This window comes from Littorina saxatilis, linkage group LG12 (assembly GCF_037325665.1).
Source record: "Littorina saxatilis isolate snail1 linkage group LG12, US_GU_Lsax_2.0, whole genome shotgun sequence".
NCBI classification, from domain to species: Eukaryota; Metazoa; Mollusca; class Gastropoda; order Littorinimorpha; family Littorinidae; genus Littorina; species Littorina saxatilis.
The window spans coordinates 59,091,501-59,112,391 of record NC_090256.1 but is presented as its reverse complement, the minus strand read 5'-3'; the positions used below and the strand labels follow the sequence as shown (position 1 = coordinate 59,112,391).

Sequence of the window (20,891 nt, the reverse complement as noted above, 5' to 3'; positions counted from 1 at the left end):
GTGTGTGTGTGTGTGTGTGTGTGTGTGTGTGTGTGTGTGTGTGTGTGTGTTTAGACCTTTGAAGTGTGTTATGCTGTGTTTTCAGGCTAGTATGTATGAGGTGCCATTGCGCCACACTCGTTTGCATTCAGCTCAGTCTGTCCACACTGGTTTTGAGGTAAGGGCAAGAAGCCAGGGAGGTGAGGGGGCGGACATTTGTGTTTTGTTGTTTGAGGAACATGAGTGTGTGATTCTGATGTTTGTCAAACAGTGCCTTGCTATTCATAAGGTGCCACTGTGCCTCTTTGTAGACAAGGGTTTGTAAATTGAGCGAATAGCAAGGGAGCGGATCGTGGGAGTGATGTAGTTTGATATTGCGAGAGATACAAGTTTTGATCGAGAATCTTCTTTTCACTGAGGTGGTGCGTTGCGTTAATGGTAATGTGTGTGTGTGTGAGTGTGTGTGTGTGTGTGTGTGTGTGTGTGTGTGTGTGTGTCTGTCTGTCCGACTGTCTGTCTGTCTGTCTGGCTGTCTGGCTGTCTGTCTGTCTGTCTCTGTCTGTTCATACAAACAAGTTTTCCGAAATCATTAGATGCGCATACACAAACAGAAGGACAAACCTGAAATCATGAGATGTCCATCGAGAAACCACTAGCTTGAAAACAGAGTGTCCGCTCGCTCTAAATATTGACCGGACATCCTCAGGACGCTGATGAGGCTAGTAATGAGAGGGACACTAACGACACACCGGGGGGAAGATTTGTGCGGACATCTACTGGATTGACCGCCTGTGCTTTCCGTGAAGCCGGGAATACAACCTTGCTTGATGCATCGGGTTCATTTGTGTAAATTGGCCTTGGAGATGTTGTGTCCGAAGCGCTCTTCTTCTTCTTCTTGGCGTTCGCAGGTTACACAATCAGTCCAGCACTGGTGATAAATGTTGTCGTTTTCTCCAACTCCTGTCGACTGCCGTATAGTTTGGTCTGCAAGGGAGTTGGTGACGGCCACACTTCTTTTCGTTCCTCATCTAGTAAGGGACATCGCTGTAAGATGTGTTCCGCTGTTTGGTCTTCTTGACCGCAGGCACAGGTTGGTGATGGCGCCAGCTTGAACTTTCGGTTCATGTGAGCATTGAGCCTGTTGTGGCCAGTACGCAGCCTGATGAGGTTGACTTGCTGCTCTCTGGACATTGTGTGGTAGTCATCTCTGTTTGTCCTTGGCCTCATCAATGCCTTGATGATTGTCTTCTGCTCACTAAAGCTGACACTGTTTTCAGGTTGGTCTTCCACGGCTCCTTCTTTCGCCAGCTCATCTGCCCTTTCATTTCCTGGTATCCCACAGTGTGCTGGTATCCACTGGAGGACAACTCTTCTGGTTTGTCTGACCATCTGTAATGCTTTGGCCAGCTGTGGGAGTTTGTCGTTCTCTAGGGCCTGAAGGACAGAAAGGGCGTCCGAGAGGAAGACAACTTGGTAGCAAGGGTCTGCGGAGTCCGAAGCGCTCTAAAGCAGTGTGTTTGGTTGTCTAAAGCTCTCTTCTCTTACCACACAATATGTCCATGTTCTGTTGTTTGGGCCTCAGACATACAATACGGCTAGTTTGCAATCAGTTGGTTGCACACATATACCGTACGATATATTCACATAACCCACACTTGCTATCACAGGTCCACACATGATGCGCATGGTATCCCTCTCGTGTAAGCGGTCATTTGTAGAAACCTGCAATTTTTGACCGCTCGTGCGATCGACACCTGGATCAGTAGGATTGGCGTAACGCTAGAAATACGTAAGGTAGCCAAACAAAACAACCTGTTCTGGTAGATAATTGATTTGACTTTCTCCTCTTATGTAAAATGTTGTCAAGTTGTGCTTATCCCGAGTTTTCATCGATTTGTATTGGTACGTACCTTACATTTTTGTCATGTCGATTTGGGGGGTACCCTTTTTTGAGCGGCGATCACGTGACCCCTCTAAAAGAAATCTTTGAACCGAAAAGTATTCCAGATTGCCAAGGGAGTGCCTTTTATGGCATGGAAAAGTTCGAAAGAAATGACACAGGAATTCATGTTTTAGTTGAGGTAAGAACATTGTTGCAATATTTATTTTGCATAGTTTTGGTCAATCGACGTGGTAAACTCAGCACAGCATGCAGCCAGTAGGTAGATTGTTGCTGTGGCAATGTCCAAAAGAAAGGACGCTCTTTTATCGAGTTAAAACCTTTAAATATGATATTATACAGAATGTCTTACAGGGGACAAATACTATAAATGGCTACTTTCCGACACAGAAGCCAGACAGTGACGAATCGACACTCCAGACGCTAGAGAGTTCGCCAAGAGGGACTGCTGACGTTGATGTAATTAATAATCAGGCGTATAGATCGGGGGCGAGAAAGCCGGACCTACTGGGACTTGTGGACGTTAAAGGATTAATCAGACGCTTGAGATTTACTGGTGTCAATGTCTGATTCTTGAATGTATTATCCGTCAAATGCACGGTTATTGTTAACCTAAATCTTCCGGCATTTTACCGGTACAATTCTAAAAATACCGATAAGCGGTTACGCGTACTTTATGATATTTCGGGGTGTTTTTGTTCTCTCCTGATTTGTCCTGTATGGTTGATAATGCAACCAGTTGATTTGATGCGAAAGATTGACCGATTTTTGACGCAGCCAGGAATCTGACTTATTTTTCATTTTCGTATATTTTACTTTATGGGACATGTGGGTCGCTTCCTCCAAGTGGAAACAAGAGTTGCGCTATGCTTGTGTGTGGGTGTTTAGGGATAATCAGCGACCTGCACTTCCTGCAGAATGACCGAGGTCTTTTACGTGCCTCGGTAGTAAAACGAGGGTGGGACATGGACACCGTTTGTGAGTGCACATAAAATTGACCCGTGTCCGTCCCGGCCTGGATTCGAACCCGCGACACGAGGATAGCAAGTCCGGTAGAGCTCTACCTATAGAGCTTCCTGGGCTCAGGTCCACAAAGCAAAAGTTGGTGCCGCCCAAACAGGTGAGAACAAATCGCAGAGTCTCAATCGTTGAAATCATAACAAATCTCAATTTCAACCAATCCGAAACCTTGCCCTTGGGGGGCTCCAACCCGGTTGGTAACTTTTTCGCGCACCTCGGCCCATGGAGGCCCCCTGTGGGGGTGGGCACCATAACTTGCGCACCTCGGCCCATGCAGGCCCCCTGTGGGGGTGGGCACCATAACTCGCGCACCTCGGCCCCTGCAGGCCCCCTGTGTGGGTGGGCACCATAACTCGCGCACCTCGGCTCATGCAGGCCACCTGTGGGGGTGGGCACCATACAATGGCCTGGCTGTTTTACGGCAACATTACCGTGGTTCTTTATACACAGCATAATCATACACTAGCTCGCTTGAAGATTTTTTTTGGCACTTCCGAATAAACGGTGAGAGAACTTGGGAAAGACATTACTTGTGCAGAAAGTCCCCTCTTGCGTGACTCAGTGGTGTGTGTGTGTGTGTGTGTGTGTGTGTGTGTGTGTGTGTGTGTGTGTGTGTGTGTGTGTGTGTGTGTGTGTGTGTGTGTGTGTGTTTGTGCGTACATGTGACATCTCTGAGCAGCTTTTACAGATGCAGCAATTTTGGATGTGCAAACGAAAAGTGCGACTTTTTTTTTAATTAATATTAAAAGTCCTACGGTTTTAAGCCATTAAGGAAAAGTGCGACCGGCTAGAGTGAAGCTTTTAAGCTCTAGCAATTTTTCAGTTAATTATCATTAATCACTGACAGTGCCTGCATTATTTGTGGCGTAGCATTTGATCCGCTTTTTGACACTTCATAAATGCTTCTATTCGTTAGGAATCAATACTGACGGTAAAAGCACGTAGACCGCAAATGGCAACGGCGATCAAAAAGTCTCAAATTTATTAGTCAAGCCGCCATGATTCCATGGCAACTTGGTCACGTTGTCAGATGACTCAGATGGTCTTTACTTGGCGCTTTCATGCAACAGAACCTCGTCTGCTCTGTCTCTTCTTCTTGTTCCTCTTTTCTCTATCACTCTTTTCTCTATCACTCTTGTTTTGTGTTTGTGTGGTTGCGCCACTGTGCCTTGTCATGTTTGTCATTCAAAATCTAAATTCGTTTACATTCTAAATTGTATGTCCTCTGTCTCTCTCTCTCTCTCTCTCTGTCTCTCTCTGTCTGTGTCTCTCTCTCTCTCTCTCTGTCTCTCTGTCTCTCTCTGTCTCTCTCTGTCTCTCTCTGTCTGTCTCTCTCTCTCTCTCTCTCTCTCTCTCTCTCTCTCTCTCTCTCTCTCTCTCTCTCTCTCTCTCTCTCTCTCTCTCTCTCTCTCTCTCTCTCTCTCTCTCTCTCTCTCTCTCTCTCTCTCTCTCTCTCTCTCTACGAAGAGGTATGGGTATGGGTTACGAAGAGGTATGGGTCTCAAAATTTACTTCCTCCAATTCCTCGTATAGATCTTAATAAATCCAGCTTAGCTTTTTCAGGATCATCTCTGTTGAATTCTTTGCCAATAGAAATCAAACGATCCGCATCCTTAAAGGCCTTTAAAAGGCAGTTGCACACACATTTGATCACACTATAAACTGCCCTTGATGTTTAGTTTCCATTGTGTACTCGGATAAAGTGTTTGTTTGTTTTTTAAATATTGTATATGTAGTCAATCTGAATGTGTAATCCCTCGTCCCCTTCCCCCTTCTTCTTGAAACTTTAGCTGCCTGTATATGGCCCTGTTCGGCAATACATTGCTGTACTTTTTTTAAGAAATTTTAAAAAACATTTATGTTTGTTTGTGTCTGGTTTTGTTTTATATGACTTTGTGAGACCGGCACGGTTGGCCTAGTGGTAAGGCGTCCGCCCCGTGATCGGGAGGTCGTGGGTTCGAACCCCGGCCGGGTCATACCTAAGACTTTAAAATTGGCAATCTAGTGGCTGCTCCGCCTGGCGTCTGGCATTATGGGGTTAGTGCTAGGACTGGTTGGTCCGGTGTCAGAATAATGTGACTGGGTGAGACATGACGCCTGTGCTGCGACTTCTGTCTTGTGTGTGGCGCACGTTATATGTCAAAGCAGCACCGCCCTGATATGGCCCTTCGTGGTCGGCTGGGCGTTAAGCTAACAAACAAACAAATGACTTTGTGAGTCCAATATTTTTTATGTTTATACTCGACCATTATTTTGATGTTTTATTAGTTTAATACTTTGATGAGGTATGTGCGCAGTCTTTGCTTTTGTTTACAATTATTCTCTGTATATGTTCCAAGGACAGGTTGGAAGATTAGGCTAAGCCTAAAACCTTTATCCTTATGTAATAAAGTTCTGAGTTCTGAGTTCTCTCTCTCTCTCTCTCTCTCTCTCTCTCTCTCTCTCTCTCTCTCTCTCTCTCTCTCTCTCTCTCTCTCTCTCTCTCTCTCTCTCTCTCTCTCTCTCTCTGTTTTCTTGTTTGTTCGATTGTTTGCGTATTTGTCCGTTAGTTCTACTTGTCTATCATGTATGTATTAGAAATTGTAATTGTGGACGACAAATTTCTAATTGTTTTAGGTGTATATTAATTTGCTGTAAAAAGAAAAGGCGTGGCCTTTAACCTCTATCCTTCTATAATAAAGTTCCATAAAGTTCCATTATCTCTGTCTCTGTCTTTCTCTCTCTCTCTCTCTCTCTCTCTCTCTCTCTCTCTCTCTCTCTCTCTCTCTCTCTCTCTCTCTCTGTCTCCCCCCCCCCCACATTTGATTTAGTGAGTAACCACGTGTAGGCTCTTCATGCATCATCATCTACATCATCATCATCATTATCATCATTATCATTATCATTATCATCATCATCATCATCATTATCTCATCATGATGATCATCGTCATTATCATCATCATTGTCATGATTATCATCACATGTTTAATTTTTTTTTAATTTCATCATTGTGTGTCTGTGTGTCCCAAGGACAGATTGTAAGAAAAGACATAACCTTACATCTTAATCCTTGTAAAATAAAGTTCAATTCAATTCAATTCTCTCTCTCTCTCTCTCTCTCTCTCTCTCTCTCTCTCTCTCTCTCTCCCTCTCTCTTTTCCTCTCTCTCTCCCACTCTCTCTTCCCCTCTCTCTCTCTTTTCCTCTCTTCCTCTCACTCTCTCTCTCTCTCTTCCTCTCTCTCTCTATCTCTCTCTCCCGCTCTCTCTCTCTTCCTCTCTCTTCTTCTCTCTCTCTTCCCCTCTCTCTCTCTTCCTCTCTCTCTCTTCCTCTCTCTCTCTTCCTCTCTCTATCCCTCTCTCTCCCCCCTCTCTCTCTCCCTCTCTCTCCCCCCTCTCTCTCCCTCTCTCTCCCCCCTCTCTCTCTCTCTTGACGGTGTAAGCAGCAGACAGCTAATGCTCCGTGTTGTTGTGATTGCAGGATGCTTGGCGTCGGATGTGTGCGGCCCGGGGGAGGTCTGCAAGGATGGTAAGTACCACCCATTATTTCCTGCCTGACTCTGGCCTTGTCCGTCTTGGTTCTGATAAAGAAACAACATCCCTTGTACTGTGAATGTGTTGTTTTGTTTCAAAATTAAACGTTCCATTTACTTACCTTATGTGTCGCGTGGAAGATATATTTTTAGCAAGTGACTCGTCGTAGATCTATGTCCATTCGAATAAGTATCGTATCGAAGAAATGTCTTTCAAACAAATGTCGTGTCGAAGCAATATCCATTCGAGCAAGTATCGTGTCGAAGAAATGTTTGTTCGTACAAGTATGACTTACTTGACTTATTCCTGTAGACTCCCTGTGGAGCATAGGGCCGCAGTTGGTTTGTTTTTGTTGCGGTTTCTGTAGCAAGTTGGTTTTTTGGCGGGGTGGAGTTGCTAACCCCACGCCCAACCCTCCTCCTTTATCCGGGCTTGGGACCGGCTGAAAGACCCTTAGGGTGCATCCAGGCGGAGTTTCGTACAAGTATCGTGTCGAAGAAATGTTTGTTCGTACAAGTGTTGTGTCAAAGAAACGCCTTGGAAACAAGTGGCACGTAGAAGAGATATTATCTTTCAGCAGACTAGAACGGAAACGCGAGCAAACCAGAAACAGAACATAAAGAAAGGGAGGATTAGGTAAAGCGCGCAACCATTAATGGCGGAAAGGCAGAAGGGAAGTAATCGAAGATTAAAAATACGGAAACATCCACGCTTGAACAATAAGCAGACACGAACCATCAACAAATCGAACGCAGAACTAGAATACTTTTGACGAGATAGGCGCATGAGCGACAAACATAATGTGGGGAAGGAAACGGTGATAAAGGGTTGGGTGGGTTGGTCAAAAAAGACGTAAAGGAACATTGGGAGGTTTCCATGAACACAGTTTTGACAGCAAATAATCACTGTTATAATGGATGAGGTTGTTTTGCCAAAAAGGAAGCTCAGCTTTTGATCTCAATGTTGTCTCAGTGCATGAAACCATATATTACGGTCTCCTTCCGAAAGCAGTCCCAAAATTTCGACTTGTTTTGACCTTAGAACGATGTCTTTATCATAACTGTGACGTGAAGAACAGAACGGAGATCACTGTCGAAGTCGGCCAATCTGCAATCATTTTCGTCTCGCGAACGCTGATCTCAAATTTAGATCAGTTCTCGCGAAAAACATATGGGAGATAACTCTGCATTCTTGTTTTGGTAGATTCGCGTAGGACTATAGCGTCCGTCAGAGAGACAACTGGCAATAGCCGTGGAGCGATGCTTATCAGAATGGTCTCAGTGCTAATGTTGTGCAGCTGTGTGTGCGCACGAACTGATGTTTTCTTGAAAATCAATGTATGCATAGCTACGTTCCAGCAAGGCTTTGTTTTAGCCGCTTCTTTTCCGGGTCAGGATTTGGGTTTGAGTCTGTTTCAGCATTTTATCTTTGGCACGGAAATTTGGACCAAACTAATGTGATACATCGGTTCTCCTGGGGCCAATACTGATGGTTTGATTTCTTGGTTCGATGGTCCCATAGCTTTGTTACGCGATGCGTTTCAGAACCAATGGCCTCAGAACCAATGGGGTATTCGAGCGTTGGACCGTGGAATCATTGATAAGGACATGTTGGGGTTGTAAATGTTATCGCTTTGTACATTCATGCATTAGTTGAAAACAGAATCTTCTATTTCTTGACCAGATAGCTAAATTATGTCAAAAACGCCAGCTTTGGGCCATTACTCAAAATATTTTGTCAAATTTCTGTTTGGGAAATATTTAATAAATCTGACAGATCTTTTGAGAGTTCATGGATTCGCACGAACATTAGATTGCTTGTTGTTGTTGTTGTTGTTGTTGTTGTTGTTGTTGTTGTTGTTGTTGTTGTTGTTGTTGTTGTTGTTGTTGTTGTTGTTGTTGTTCGTACCCTTCCTTAAAACTCACGGGGACATAGAGAAGGTCACTCTGTCGTCCACATGGGGCGAATAGGTGTACGGCCATTTTTAATCACCCCACAATATAGGCAGCCGGCCGTACTACGTCATCGGAGGAATGACGCCGTTTTCAACCGAGATTGTGAAAAAGCAATCTTCTCAATGCCACATACAGGCCATAACATAAGAGACGGAAATGTGCACGCATGTGTTTGGTTTTTCGTCAATTGAAGATCCATATGTGAGATACAAAGATTGAGGAGAGCGGGTAGAATATCTTGAGCTCGTAACGAGAAAGCTGCAGAAACATTCCACTATATATGCATGAGTAGTTATTCGGTGATCGAAGTGCCTCAAAAATAAGTGAGGTGGAGACATGTTGGGGAAAATGGGGATGGGTGTGTGTGGTACGTTTGGTGCAAGAGACAGATAGCTGCATAAACGTTCCACTATCTATTCATACATCAGTGCAGAGGCCAGCCGCAGAGCGACAATGACGCCAGTGATGTTGTGTGTGTGTGTGTGCATCGCTTGGGGTGCACCCATCGCCCGCGATAACTGAGGTGTGTTGGCAACATCTACCACGATAGTCGAGCCTCCCTGGCACGTCCTATGAGAATAGTGTATTGATTTGCTTTGTCATGCGATATGCTCCTCGGTGCCTGCTGCCCCTCCCCCCTCACGGGACTTTCTCCTCCTCTGCCTCCATCCCCAGGCTTGGGACCCTTTTCTGCCTGTTTGGGCTCTGTCATCTTATTCTGCATTTCCTGGCTCGAATCTGTTTCCGTATTATCTTCAGTGTCTTGTTTTTGTATTGTCTTCGGCTTGCATCCCAAGAATATTATTTGGCAACTTTTGATTGTTGGGGGTCTATACTATGGTCTGGGTGGCCGAGTGGTAAACGCACTTGCCTAAGGGCGTTAGCAATTTTCTCCCCCCTTTCCTAACCTAGGTGGTGGGTTCAAGTGCTAGTCTTTCGGATGAGACGAAAAACCGAGGTCCCTTCGTGTACACTACATTGGGGGTGCACGTTAAAGATCCCACGATTGACAAAAGGGTCTTTCCTGGCAAAATTGTACAGGCATAGATAAAAATGTCCACCAAATACCCGTGTGACTTGGAATAATAGGCCGTGAAAGGTGAATGCTCGCCCTAATAGGCTTGAGGTTTGCTGGCCGATGTGAATGCGTGATATATTGTGTAAAAAATTCCATCTCACACGGCAGAAATAAATCCCTGCGCCGTGGTTGAGATATGTGCGCGATATAAATTGCATAAAAAAAATTAAAAAATAAACATACTCTAAGCAAAAAACATTGTGTCTTCTTCTGCATTTGAAGTTTAGTACAGTGCGCCCTAGCCCTGATTTGGGTGATGTCTTCTTCTGTACCACCAAGCCCGGAACAGTGGGTTTGTTTCTTTTCTGATTGATTTGGGTATAGTGCATGCTGAGTCCCAAGACTGTTCTTTTCCTACCTGGCAGATGTTGCTGTTGTTTGTCTTCTTTTGCATCTCTAGACCTAGGGTATTCCCTTTACTTTAGTCACTGTGTCAGTACGGTCTTCTTCTGCTGTCAATTGGCGTAATGCAATATTGTGTTCTTCTGCATTCTCAAGCTCTGCACAATGTTGTAATTCTCACGATGGGCTAGTTTGAATATTATTGCTTTCATCCCCATACCGATACTTCCAAGTACAATGTTCTTGTCTTCTTTACTGGATGATTTGGACACTGTCTTACTCTGCATTCTAAAAGTGTAGTACAGCTGATGGACTGTTGATGTCGATGAGTGTACCAGGTCTTCGTGCACGTAGAGCTATACTTGGTACATAGAAAGTCGCTCTGTCGTCCAAATGGGAAGATTACGTGTACGACTGTTTTCAATCACCACGCCATGTAGGCAGCCGTACTCTGTCTCAGGAGGGTTTCGTTATGTGAAGAAGTAATCAGGGAAGTACAGGGCTATATAGGATCATTGTAGATACATGATTGGTCATCCCCACCCAAAACATAACAAATGCTTTCTTTTGCCCACCAGCTTAGTTCAAACCATTACCTCACCAATACGATGTCCCTCGACAGTGATACATCAGCATTATTACGATAGTGAGAGCATTGGCATGGGGACAGGCTGATTGGCTATTGTCTTCTTTCTTTGTGGCAGTGAGTGATCGGAAATTCGCCTTCTTGGTTCCTCCCTTCAGTTCAGTCCGCCCTTCATTTACACTAGCTGATCGTGTGGCGTTGTCTATTTCTCTTGATGGAGTTAGATGCTGCTGCCTTTCTTCTGTCCATTTCCATTAGTTTTGTTTGTATCTTCTTTAGCATGGACCGTGATGTGTCACTGTCATTTCCGAATTTAATTATTGGTTAATAGTAGGCAAAAGAAATCACAAGAAATATCAATGTCGACCAATCCAACACCATGGCAGCGTACCATCCAGTTGGCTGGAACAGTAGAACACCCCCCCCCTTAAGATCCCCAAATTTAAGACGTCCTCCTTATTCTATTCAGACCCTCCTTTCTCAGATGTTTAGTTCATAGCCCCTGTAAAAAAAACCACTTCATTTTCAGACTCCTTCCCTTCCCAGGCCTGATTTTCTTAGATTTTTGAAATCGTAAAATAAGGGTTCCTTGTACCGGCAGTTTCAGGTCGTGCACCTCTGCCCAGTTCCTTGTTTGTTGTAGTTTACTTGGACATTGCCTGGTGGTATCCTCCACTGTTGGCATTCCCTGTCTACAGTTTGGGCAGGGCATCATTATGCCTGTATCTTCCATCCATTGTCTGGATTGTTTTTTTACTGGTTATGTACTACTTTCCTGTCTCCTTCCGCCAACTTGTGTGCGGTATTGCCATCAGTTGTGTGCGGTATTGCCATCAGTTGTGTGCGGTATAGTTTAAATACTGAAGAGTCTTAAGTCATCTCTCTTTATAGATTGCAGGGGCTTTTTTTCTTTCTTTCTTTCTTTTTTTTTATTGTTTTACTTTGATCCCTTTTCCTATGCCAGGATTGCCGAATTACCTTTTCACTGTGTGTTTTCTTCTGGTTTATTTTGGCAATGCCTGACATTTGTATCTTTCTTTGATCATATGCCGCTTTATTTTGTACAACCTGATAGTCTTTCGGATGAGACGAAAAACCGAGGTCCCTTCGTGTACACTACATTGGGGTGTGCACGTTTAAGATGCCACGATTGACAAAGGGGTCTTTCCTGGCAAAATTGTATAGGCATAGATACAAATGTCCACCAAAATACCCGTGTGACTTGGAATAATAGGCCGTGAAAAGTAGGATATGCGCCGAAATGGCTGCGATCTGCTGGCCGATGTGAATGCGTGATGTATTGTGTAAAACAATTCCATCTCACACGGCATAAATAAATCCCTGCGCCTTGAATATGTGCGCGATATAAATTGCATAAAATGAAAATAAAAAAATAAAAAATAAATCCCACGGAATACGCGCGATATAAGCCTCATATTGATTGATTGATTGATTGTTACTGGCGCTGGGTTTACGATCTTTGTTGTTGATGAAGAACACGATCTGCATTTCTGTGTGTCCTTGCTTGGCATTTCGCTGCGGTGGGCGGAATGTTCTTAGGAGTAATGTTTCTCGTTCACCGGTTTGGCTTTAAGCCGGGGTTTTCTGTCCATTAGCGTACATTGTGCTTCTGTTTGTTTCAGTGCTAGACTGCCGGTTTAAGCCTTTCTCCTGAGTTCCCATTGTATGTGGAATATTTGTTGAACCTTTTAGCCGGAAATCGGGCGGTAAGAGTTTGTGTTTTCGTTTCACTTAATTTTGCGTTTTAAAAGTACAACATACTCGGCCAGGAGATATTGTGGATACTTTCAATGTTCTATGTTCTCAAAGCGCCATCTGAATTGCGGCTTACGCGTCTTCGCTCCCTTAGTCTCCTTCTAATGAACATCATTATTTTGAATACCTATTTTCTGCACGAAGATGACGATGTCCCGATGAAGCCTAGGCTGAGCGAAAATAGTAAATGACACGCTTTGGAGAAAAGGACACTATTTCTTTTCGATAATTGTCTGGAAATAATGAAAATTATTAATTTGGTCATGTCCACAATAGCTGTCTACACCAAAATTTAATATGACAACACATTAGATTAACTATGATCAGAAAGGGACCCCCCGCGGGTTAGGTGGAGTCCCATATTGGTTGGGACGAGAAAGAATTTACCCGATGCTCCCCAGCATGTCGTAAGAGGCGACTAACGGATTCTGTTTCTCCTTTTACCCTTGTTAAGTGTTTCTTGTATAGAATACAGTCAATTTTTGTAAAGATTTTAGTCAAGCAGTATATAATAAATGTTAAGTCCTTTGTACTGGAAACTTGCATTCTCCCAGTAACCCCCCGCGGGTTAGGGGGAAGAATTAATTTTACCCGATGCACCCCAGCATGTCGTAAGAGGCGACTAACGGATTCTGTTTCTCCTTTTACCCTTGTTAAGTGTTTCTAGATCTTGTATAGAATATAGTCAATGTTTGTAAAGATTTTAGTCAAGCAGTATGTAAGAAATGTTAAGTCCTTTGTACTGGAAACTTGCATTCTCCCAGTAAGGTCATATATTGTACTACGTTGCAAGCCCCTGGAGCAATTTTTTGATTAGTGCTTTTGTGAACAAGAAACAATTAACAAGTGGCTCTATCCCACCCCCCCCCCCCCTTTTCCCCGTCGCGATATAACCTTGAACGGTTGAAAACGACGTTAAACACCAAATAAAGAAAGAAAGAAATACTCCCAGTAAGGTAATATATTGTACTACGTTGCAAGACCCTGGAGCGAATTATTGATTAGTGCTTTTGTGAACAAGAAACAATTGACAAGTGGGTCTATCCCATCTCCCCCCTTCCCCCGTCGCGATATAACCTTCGTGGTTGAAAACGACGTAAAACACCAAATAAAGAAAATAAATCAGAAAGGGAAAGCGTGACTATTTATTTCTGGACCGGATGAAGGTTCGTCAGGAAAACCGCTCTACAGTGGTTGACGGAAGGCCAACATAATGTGCTTTCCTTGTGGAACATATAATAGATCATAGCGCTTTTCTAGGGTTACAGATCTGCCCAGGATATTATTTAAGTTGATTTTCTTCAACTTGAACTTTCAACGGCCTTGACATTTTCTGTGTAGAGTGGGATTTGTTTGTGTTGAAATATAACAGTTTCGTTACTAACATCATTGTGAACATGCGAAATTCACGAAACGGAAATCCTCACTCTGCACAGTGCGAGGCGAGGCTGTTGATATTTGGCATGTGTTCATTTGATACAACCGCAGTTACCCGAACACGTTGATGTTATGAGAACGTTGATGTTATGTGAAACATGGAATTTAGCTAAAGTGGCACTTCAGATAGTGATGGAAGCACGCGTGTAATGCCTTCACTTCAGATAGTGATGGAAGCACGCGTGTAATGCCTTCACTTCATAGTGATGGAAGCACGCGTGTAATGCCTTCACTTCAGATAGTGATGGAAGCACGCGTGTCATGCCTTCACTTCAGATAGTGATGGAAGCACGCGTGTAATGCCTTCACTTCAGATAGTGATGGAAGCACGCGTGTAATGCCTTCACTTCAGATAGTGATGGAAGCACGCGTGTAATGCCTTTACTTCAGATAGTGATGGAAGCACGCGTGTAATGCCTTCACTTCAGACCTAATCAAGACACAAGTAAAACGCGTGGAACCGTACCCGATTTTGTAGTTGACAGCACATAGACAATCTCCAGAGCGTGGCATACACATGGTTTATGTATGAGGCAAGCTATTAGGCAGGCTCAGTGTTTTTAAGAGAATTTTTCGGTATAGTAACCCGTGATGACAACGGATTAGATTCGAAGAAAAGTGTGCCTTTATGCAGGCTTTGTGTTTTTAACAGTGTGTTTTGCTACAGGGATCCTTGAATAGCAATAGATTAGATGTGAGAAAAAGAGGGCAATATAAATGTTTTAGACGCAGTCAATAAACAATCAGACGGCTGACAGATTCTATGCATGAAAGTGAACCAAGCTTTGATCCCGTGTGTTCTATGCACGTGCAATCGAAGTAGGGCAACGTGTGTATTGATCGGCTGACGGAAAAATCCCTGACCTGTTTCTATCCGTTTTGTAACGTTTACACAGTCGCTGTTTCGGTGACAAACGACAACGATTTCTCAACAATTTACTGTTAGTTTTCGTATGGCAGAGTATCAGTTCCTAGCAACTAGGTCTGGGTGGCCGAGTGGTAAACGCACTTGCCTCGGAAGCGAGAGGTTGCGAGTTCGACCCTGGGTCAGGGGGTTAGCAATTTTCTCCCCCCTTTCCTAACCTAGGTGGTGGGTTCAAGTGCTAGTCTTTCGGATGAGACGAAAAACCGAGGTCCCTTCGTGTACACTACATTGGGGTGTGCACGTTAAAGATCCCACGATTGACAAAAGGGTGTTTCATGGCAAAATTGTACAGGCATAGATAAAAATGTCCACCAAATACCCGTGTGACTTGGAATAATAGGCCGTGAAAGGTGAATGCTCGCCCTAATAGGCTTGAGGTTTGCTGGCCAATGTGAATGCGTGATATATTGTGTAACAAATTCCATCTCACACGGCATAAATAAATCCCTGCGCCTTGAATCTGTGGTTGAGATATGTGCGCGATATAAATTGCATAAAATAAATTAAATAAACTAATACCCTGCCCTGGATATCCCTGTAACTGCTCTGTTCTTGATCCACCTTTTTTGGTCAACATAATTTTGAGGTCAATAACGCTGAAACATGTTTGCCAAGGTTTCTTTGGATAGATGAGGTGACGTGACTATGACATGCCTTGTTGTTAAAAATGAAACTTGCTTGACTTTTGTGTCTGTTTGCACGAGGTGGATTAATTTGCGATCAATGTTGTAACAGCCACAGGAGCACTTGTGCCGAGTACGTCAAATGATGATGCTATAGAGACCTCGAAAACTGTGTGTGTTCATGTATTTGCATCTCTATTTATCTACCGTCGTAAGCAATCACTGTCCGGGACATGCAATGCCACCGTGGAATCTTTTATTTCTTTACAAATGTATGATATGCTAATTTGAAGCCAAACTATCTGATATACTGCGTGTAAATTCCCTCTCCGATTGCCCTTTTATGTTGGCATGCAGGAAGGGAATGAATTTGTGACTACATCATTTTATTTTTAGGTAAGGGAATGGAAGCCCAATATAGCTGGACGAATGTTAGAGCACAACGTGCAAGTTTCACACCTTAGATTTGTTTCTTTTTTGTTTGTTATGAGGCGGACTTTTGATTTAGGAAAAACGGTGATTTTCCAAGTGACACACAACACTGGCATTGACGTCATTGACATTCGCATTTCAGACATCTTTTTGGGGTAAGATCTTCGAGATTGCTATACTGTATCAGAGCACCCGTGTCGCATTGATATATATAATATATATATAAGGGAATGGGAGTGTGTGTGTGTGTGTGAGTGTGTGTGTGTGTGTGTGTGTGTGTGTGTGTGTGTGTGTGTGTGTGTGTGTGAATGCTTGAGTGCTGCATGTATATGAGCGTGAATGTGCGCGCATGTGTTCTCGCGCGAATAACAGTGCCTGATTCTGTGTGTGTGTGTGTGTGTGTGTATGTGTGTGTGTGTGTGTGTGTAAGTGTGTGTGTGTGTGTGTGTGTGTGTGTGTGTGTGTGTGTAAATGCGTGAGTGCTGCATGTTTATTTGAGCGTGAATGTGCGCGCATGTGTTCTCGCGCGAATAACAGTGCCTGATTCTGTCAAATTTCAATGTGATTTTTATTGTACAAGTGTCATGTGATAATTAAGTAAACATATAGTGCAATATTCTTAATACAATAATCATACGTGTTTTATGTCCCTCTTTTGAATGTTCTTGTTCTTGTAATTCTATTTCAGTGTGTATTTATAATCGTTGACAGGCAGATATATTTGACGCGTCGAAGGCAATGTTCCGTTTTAATGTATTCATTTTAATGGACGATAAAGTGTTGTTATTGTTATTTGTTATTGTTATTCAACCAGGAATTACTCCGGGGGGCGGGGACGGTGGGTTGTTTGGTGGAACTCGTATAGACGACGTAACAGCAGAGACAAGTCGATGTGCATTGCAGTGGTCTGTCTGACTGTCTGTCTCCGTATATCTCTGTCTGGCCACACACACAGACACACAGACACACACACACACACACACACACACACAATCTCTCTCTCTCTCTCTCTCTCTCTCTCTCTCTCTCTCTCTGTAAACTTCCCCTTTCATGCCTAAGCCCCCCTCCGCCCCCCCCCCCCCCTCTCGCGTCTTCCCCAACCCCCTCGACCTCCTCACCTCGACCCCCCCCCCCCCCCCCCTTACAATCCTGTTCAAGTAGCAGTCCTGGCCTCTCCCACCTTTTGCCTCATAGATAAACACGTAACGATGATTTACGCGTGACGGAGAGACCAATCGATGTCTCTGCTTGTATGTGCCTGCCCGAGGGAACACATATTTCAGCCCAAGTCTCAAGAGATCCCGGTAAAACGTGTATGTTTACCATTTCGTCACAGCTGACTCGGTGTTCAAAGAGTTAGAAGTGATGCTGCCTCGTGTAATGTCCAGGAAGGGCTGTTTGAGTGTGTGGTTGGGAGATTTGTTTGTATCAACAGTAGCGTGAGTTGCATAGTGGTTGGAGGGCGTGCCTGTTGCGTAGGCGGAGAGGGTTTGACCCTCACACCTATTGAAGTCTATCGAATGACGTCTCACAACGTGCGTGGTCGTCCTTGGCGGTCAAGAAAGCCGCCGCGATCATTGCGCAGACGACACTTCTAGAACGCTAATATTTTTTGTGCGCATCACGTGCTCCACATAAATCGGCCGGAAACGAAGCAATTGGGAAACCTGGATACCATGTTCAGACAGCTGCAATACTGCACAAATAATGCCACTGTGGGACAATGGAAATCCTATACTATGAAAGCGAAAAGTTTCGGAAAACACAACGCGTTTTGATCTGAACTGTTCAGACACTACTGAAGACTTTGAGAAAAGAAGCCTCAACAGGTGAACATAATGTAGTTTACATGGTTTCCACCGTATCTACAATACCGTAGATGTGCAAAATCATGCACAATGCACATTTTGACTGAGCGCTCTGAAGCGCCCAGTTGCAAATCAGTACATGAGCATATTGAGGGGCGAGCAAGATGAAGGCAGCGAGTTAGAAGATGGGCACGGCTCTCATAAAGCTATAGCCATAAGTTATAGTTGAGATTGTTTTCCTTGCATCCTTTGTAGCTCCTTCCCTCTCTTCTTCCTCCCCCATTCCCGTCCTTCGCCTCCCATGGCATATCGGTGATCGTTTGCATTCAATACTTTCCCTCCTAGTAGTTGTCTTATTGCGTGCTTCCGGCGTTTTCTTTCGCAAGACGCGCCAAGCTGAGAGAGTTGGTATTGATGACATTCCCAAGCGGCTGAGGGCTTACGATCGTGAAAGTCGGAGCCCTTTTCGTTTCTCTTTTTTTCTGTTGAAAGCCTGCTTTTCAATGTGGCAGCATGTCACTCCCTCAGACTGCTGAATGGAACGGACTGGACGGATGAGTGCTGGGTCAAGCGAGATAGTTAATCACACCCTTGGTTACATTTTACGCACAACTCTTTGACATTGCTTTTTCTTTTTTTTCTTTTTACGCCGCCTTTATGTACTAAAGCAGCGTATATATTTCACTCTGTCTGTTTGTTTGTTTGTTTGTTTGTTTGTTTCTCTGTTTGTTTGTTTGTTTGTCAGTGTTTGTTTGTTTCTCTGTTTGTCTACGAATTAGACTTGTATCTCTGGTACTCTGGGTTCAATTGAGCCAAATTTGGTGAGTAGCTTGCATGTGGCGCATACGGTGTGTGCAAAAAATTTAGGTACCTAACAGTAGTCAAACGAGAGATATTAGCTTTACACGCCTTTACGCACCCAGCCAGGGGAAAACACAAACAAATTAAAGGTTTCACATCAGGATGCGCGTCTCAACCTAACACTTGACGTCGAAGAAATGTGCTAGTGAGACCTGAGACCTTTATTCACGAAGCATGGGTGTTTTCACAAAGCATGGGTGTGTACACGTGCACTAGTCAGATAATATATTTTGTAATCCGTTTCAGTTGTTTTCATTTGTATTTGTTGTTGTAGTTTTTATCGCTGCCGTTTTTATTTCGCTTTTTACATTTAGTCAAGTTTTGACTAAATGTTTTAACATAGAGGGGGAATCGAGACGAGGGTCGTGGTGTGTTTGTGTGTGTGTGTGTGTGTGTGTAGAGCGATTCAGAGTAAACTACTGGACCAATCTTTATGACATTTTTCATGAGAGTTCCTGGGTATGATATCCCCAGATTTTTTTTTCATTTTTTGGATAAATGTCTTTGATGACGTCATATCCGGCATTTTGTAAAAGTTGAGGCAGCACTGTCACACCCTCATTTTTCAATAACATTTATGAAAATTTTGGACAAGCAATCTTCGACAAAGGCCGGACTTTTGTATTGTATTTTTTGGGCGGGGATGTAGGTCAGTCGGTAGCGCGCTGGATTTGTATCCAGTTGGCCGCTGTCAGCGTGAGTTCGTCCCCACGTTCGGCGAGAGATTTATTTCTCAGAGTCAACTTTGTGTGCAGACTCTCCTCGGTGTCCGAACACCCCCGTGTGTACACGCAAGCACAAGACCAAGTGCGCACGAAAAAGATCCTGTAATCCATGTCAGAGTTCGGTGGGTTATAGAAACACGAAAATACCCAGCATGCTTCCTCCGAAAACGGTGTATGGCTGCCTAAATGGCGGGGTAAAAAAACGGTCATACACGTAAAATTCCACTCGTGCAAAAAACCCGAGTGTACGTGGGAGTTTCAGCCCACGAACGCAGAAGAAGAAGAAGAAAGAAGGTATTGCATTTCAGCTTGGAGGCTTAAAATTCAATTAATGACTTTGGTCATTAAAAATCTAAAAATTGTAATTAAAATTATTTTTTTATAAAACGATCCAAAATTACGTTTGTCGTATTCTCTTTCATTTTCTGATTCCAAAAACATGTAAATATGTTATATTCGGATTAAAAACAAACTCTGAAAATTAAAAATATAACAATTATGATTAAAATCATATTTTCGAAATCGATTTAAAAACAATTTCATCTTATTCCTTGTCGGTTCCTGATTCCAAAAACATATAGATATGATATGTTTGGATTAAAAACACGTTCAGAAAGTTAAAAAGAATAGAGATATAGAAAAGCGTGCTATCCTCCTCAGCGCAACCGCTACCGCGCTTTTCTGGATTGTCAATTTCACTGCCTTTGTCACGAGCGGTGGACAGACGATGCTACGAGTGTACGGTCTTGCGGAAAAAAATGCAATGCGTTCAGTTTCATTCTGTGAGTTCGACTGAGCTTGACTAAATGTTGTATTTTCGCCTTACGCGACTTGTTTATGTTTTTGTTTGTTTTGTTTAATTTGGTATTTATGTATCTTTTTTGTTGTTATTATCTCTGGATAAATGTTTGCTTTAAAATCAATATAGTTCACCGAGGCTTACTCGGGAGAAGAAACAACGTTTTGAGATTTGAAATTGATATGATACAAATCATGAACTCACCTCAAAATTGTCGATGAAACTTGCTGGTTTGCAAGATGCCGTATTACCTCGATTACGATTACCTCGCCGGCGAGTTGTATCGACGATGTTGTATCATAAATGCCAGTCTGTCTCTCTGTCAGCTTAAGAGACCACGGGGTCGACGTACTGTAAATGTAACATTTTGTTTTGTCAGGAAGTAATCGTTCCAACAATTCTTTTTTTTTTATTATTATCAGGAGAGAAATACAATGAAAAGGAAGCGTTAAGCCCTTATTTGTAAGATAATGTATGAAACTTGGTTATGGGGTGTCAGAGTTTTGCACAAGAATTTCCACTGAATAAATTAGTCAAAGCGAAAAGAATCACAATCTATTTTCGAGCTGAAATACCTGTTTTCAATCCATGTTACCAATGGTGATTATCTTTTTATTTTGGGACACGTCAATTTGGCGAAAGACCTATTTTGATTCTCCTTCCTGTTCTGAGGGGTAAACTTCAGCCTTAAGCGCTGTTGTCACTCTCGCTAGCCCAAGAGATCGGCTAAGAATAATCAGGAAGAATCTAATCAGCTAAGACTGCTATTAACTGATGGTACGCTTGAGGTTTTCCGTAAGTATGGCGAATATAGGGCCAGTTTTAGCTTTAAAATCGCTGCTAGCAATCACGGGGACAGCGCTAGTGGGTGTTGTCTTGTTCATCATAGCGTTAAATTATAAGCAGCTTATGGGCTAAGAGAGAGAGAATGGGGGAGGTGGGGTGGGGAGGAGAAAGAGAGAGAGAGAGAGAGAGAGAGAGAGAGAGAGAGAGAGAGAGAGAGAGAGAGAGAGAGAGAGAGGCAAACAGACAGATAGATAGACAGGCAAAAGAAAGAGAGTGTGTGCAAATGTATGTGTGTGTGTGCATGTGTGTGTGTTTTTGAGTGTGTGTTTGAGTGTGTGTGTGTGTG

At 43.4% G+C, this 20,891-nt stretch overlaps 1 protein-coding gene across 1 annotated transcript in view; it reads left to right on the top strand.

Annotated features, from left to right (window-relative positions):
• Window positions 1-20,891, top strand: part of LOC138983149 (uncharacterized) — a 242,506-nt gene that overhangs the window by 63,810 nt on the left and 157,805 nt on the right. Inside the window, exon 2 of the mRNA XM_070356558.1 lies at window positions 6,360-6,407. Coding sequence (XP_070212659.1) covers window positions 6,360-6,407 — 48 coding nt within the window. The remainder of the gene's footprint in view (window positions 1-6,359; window positions 6,408-20,891) is intronic.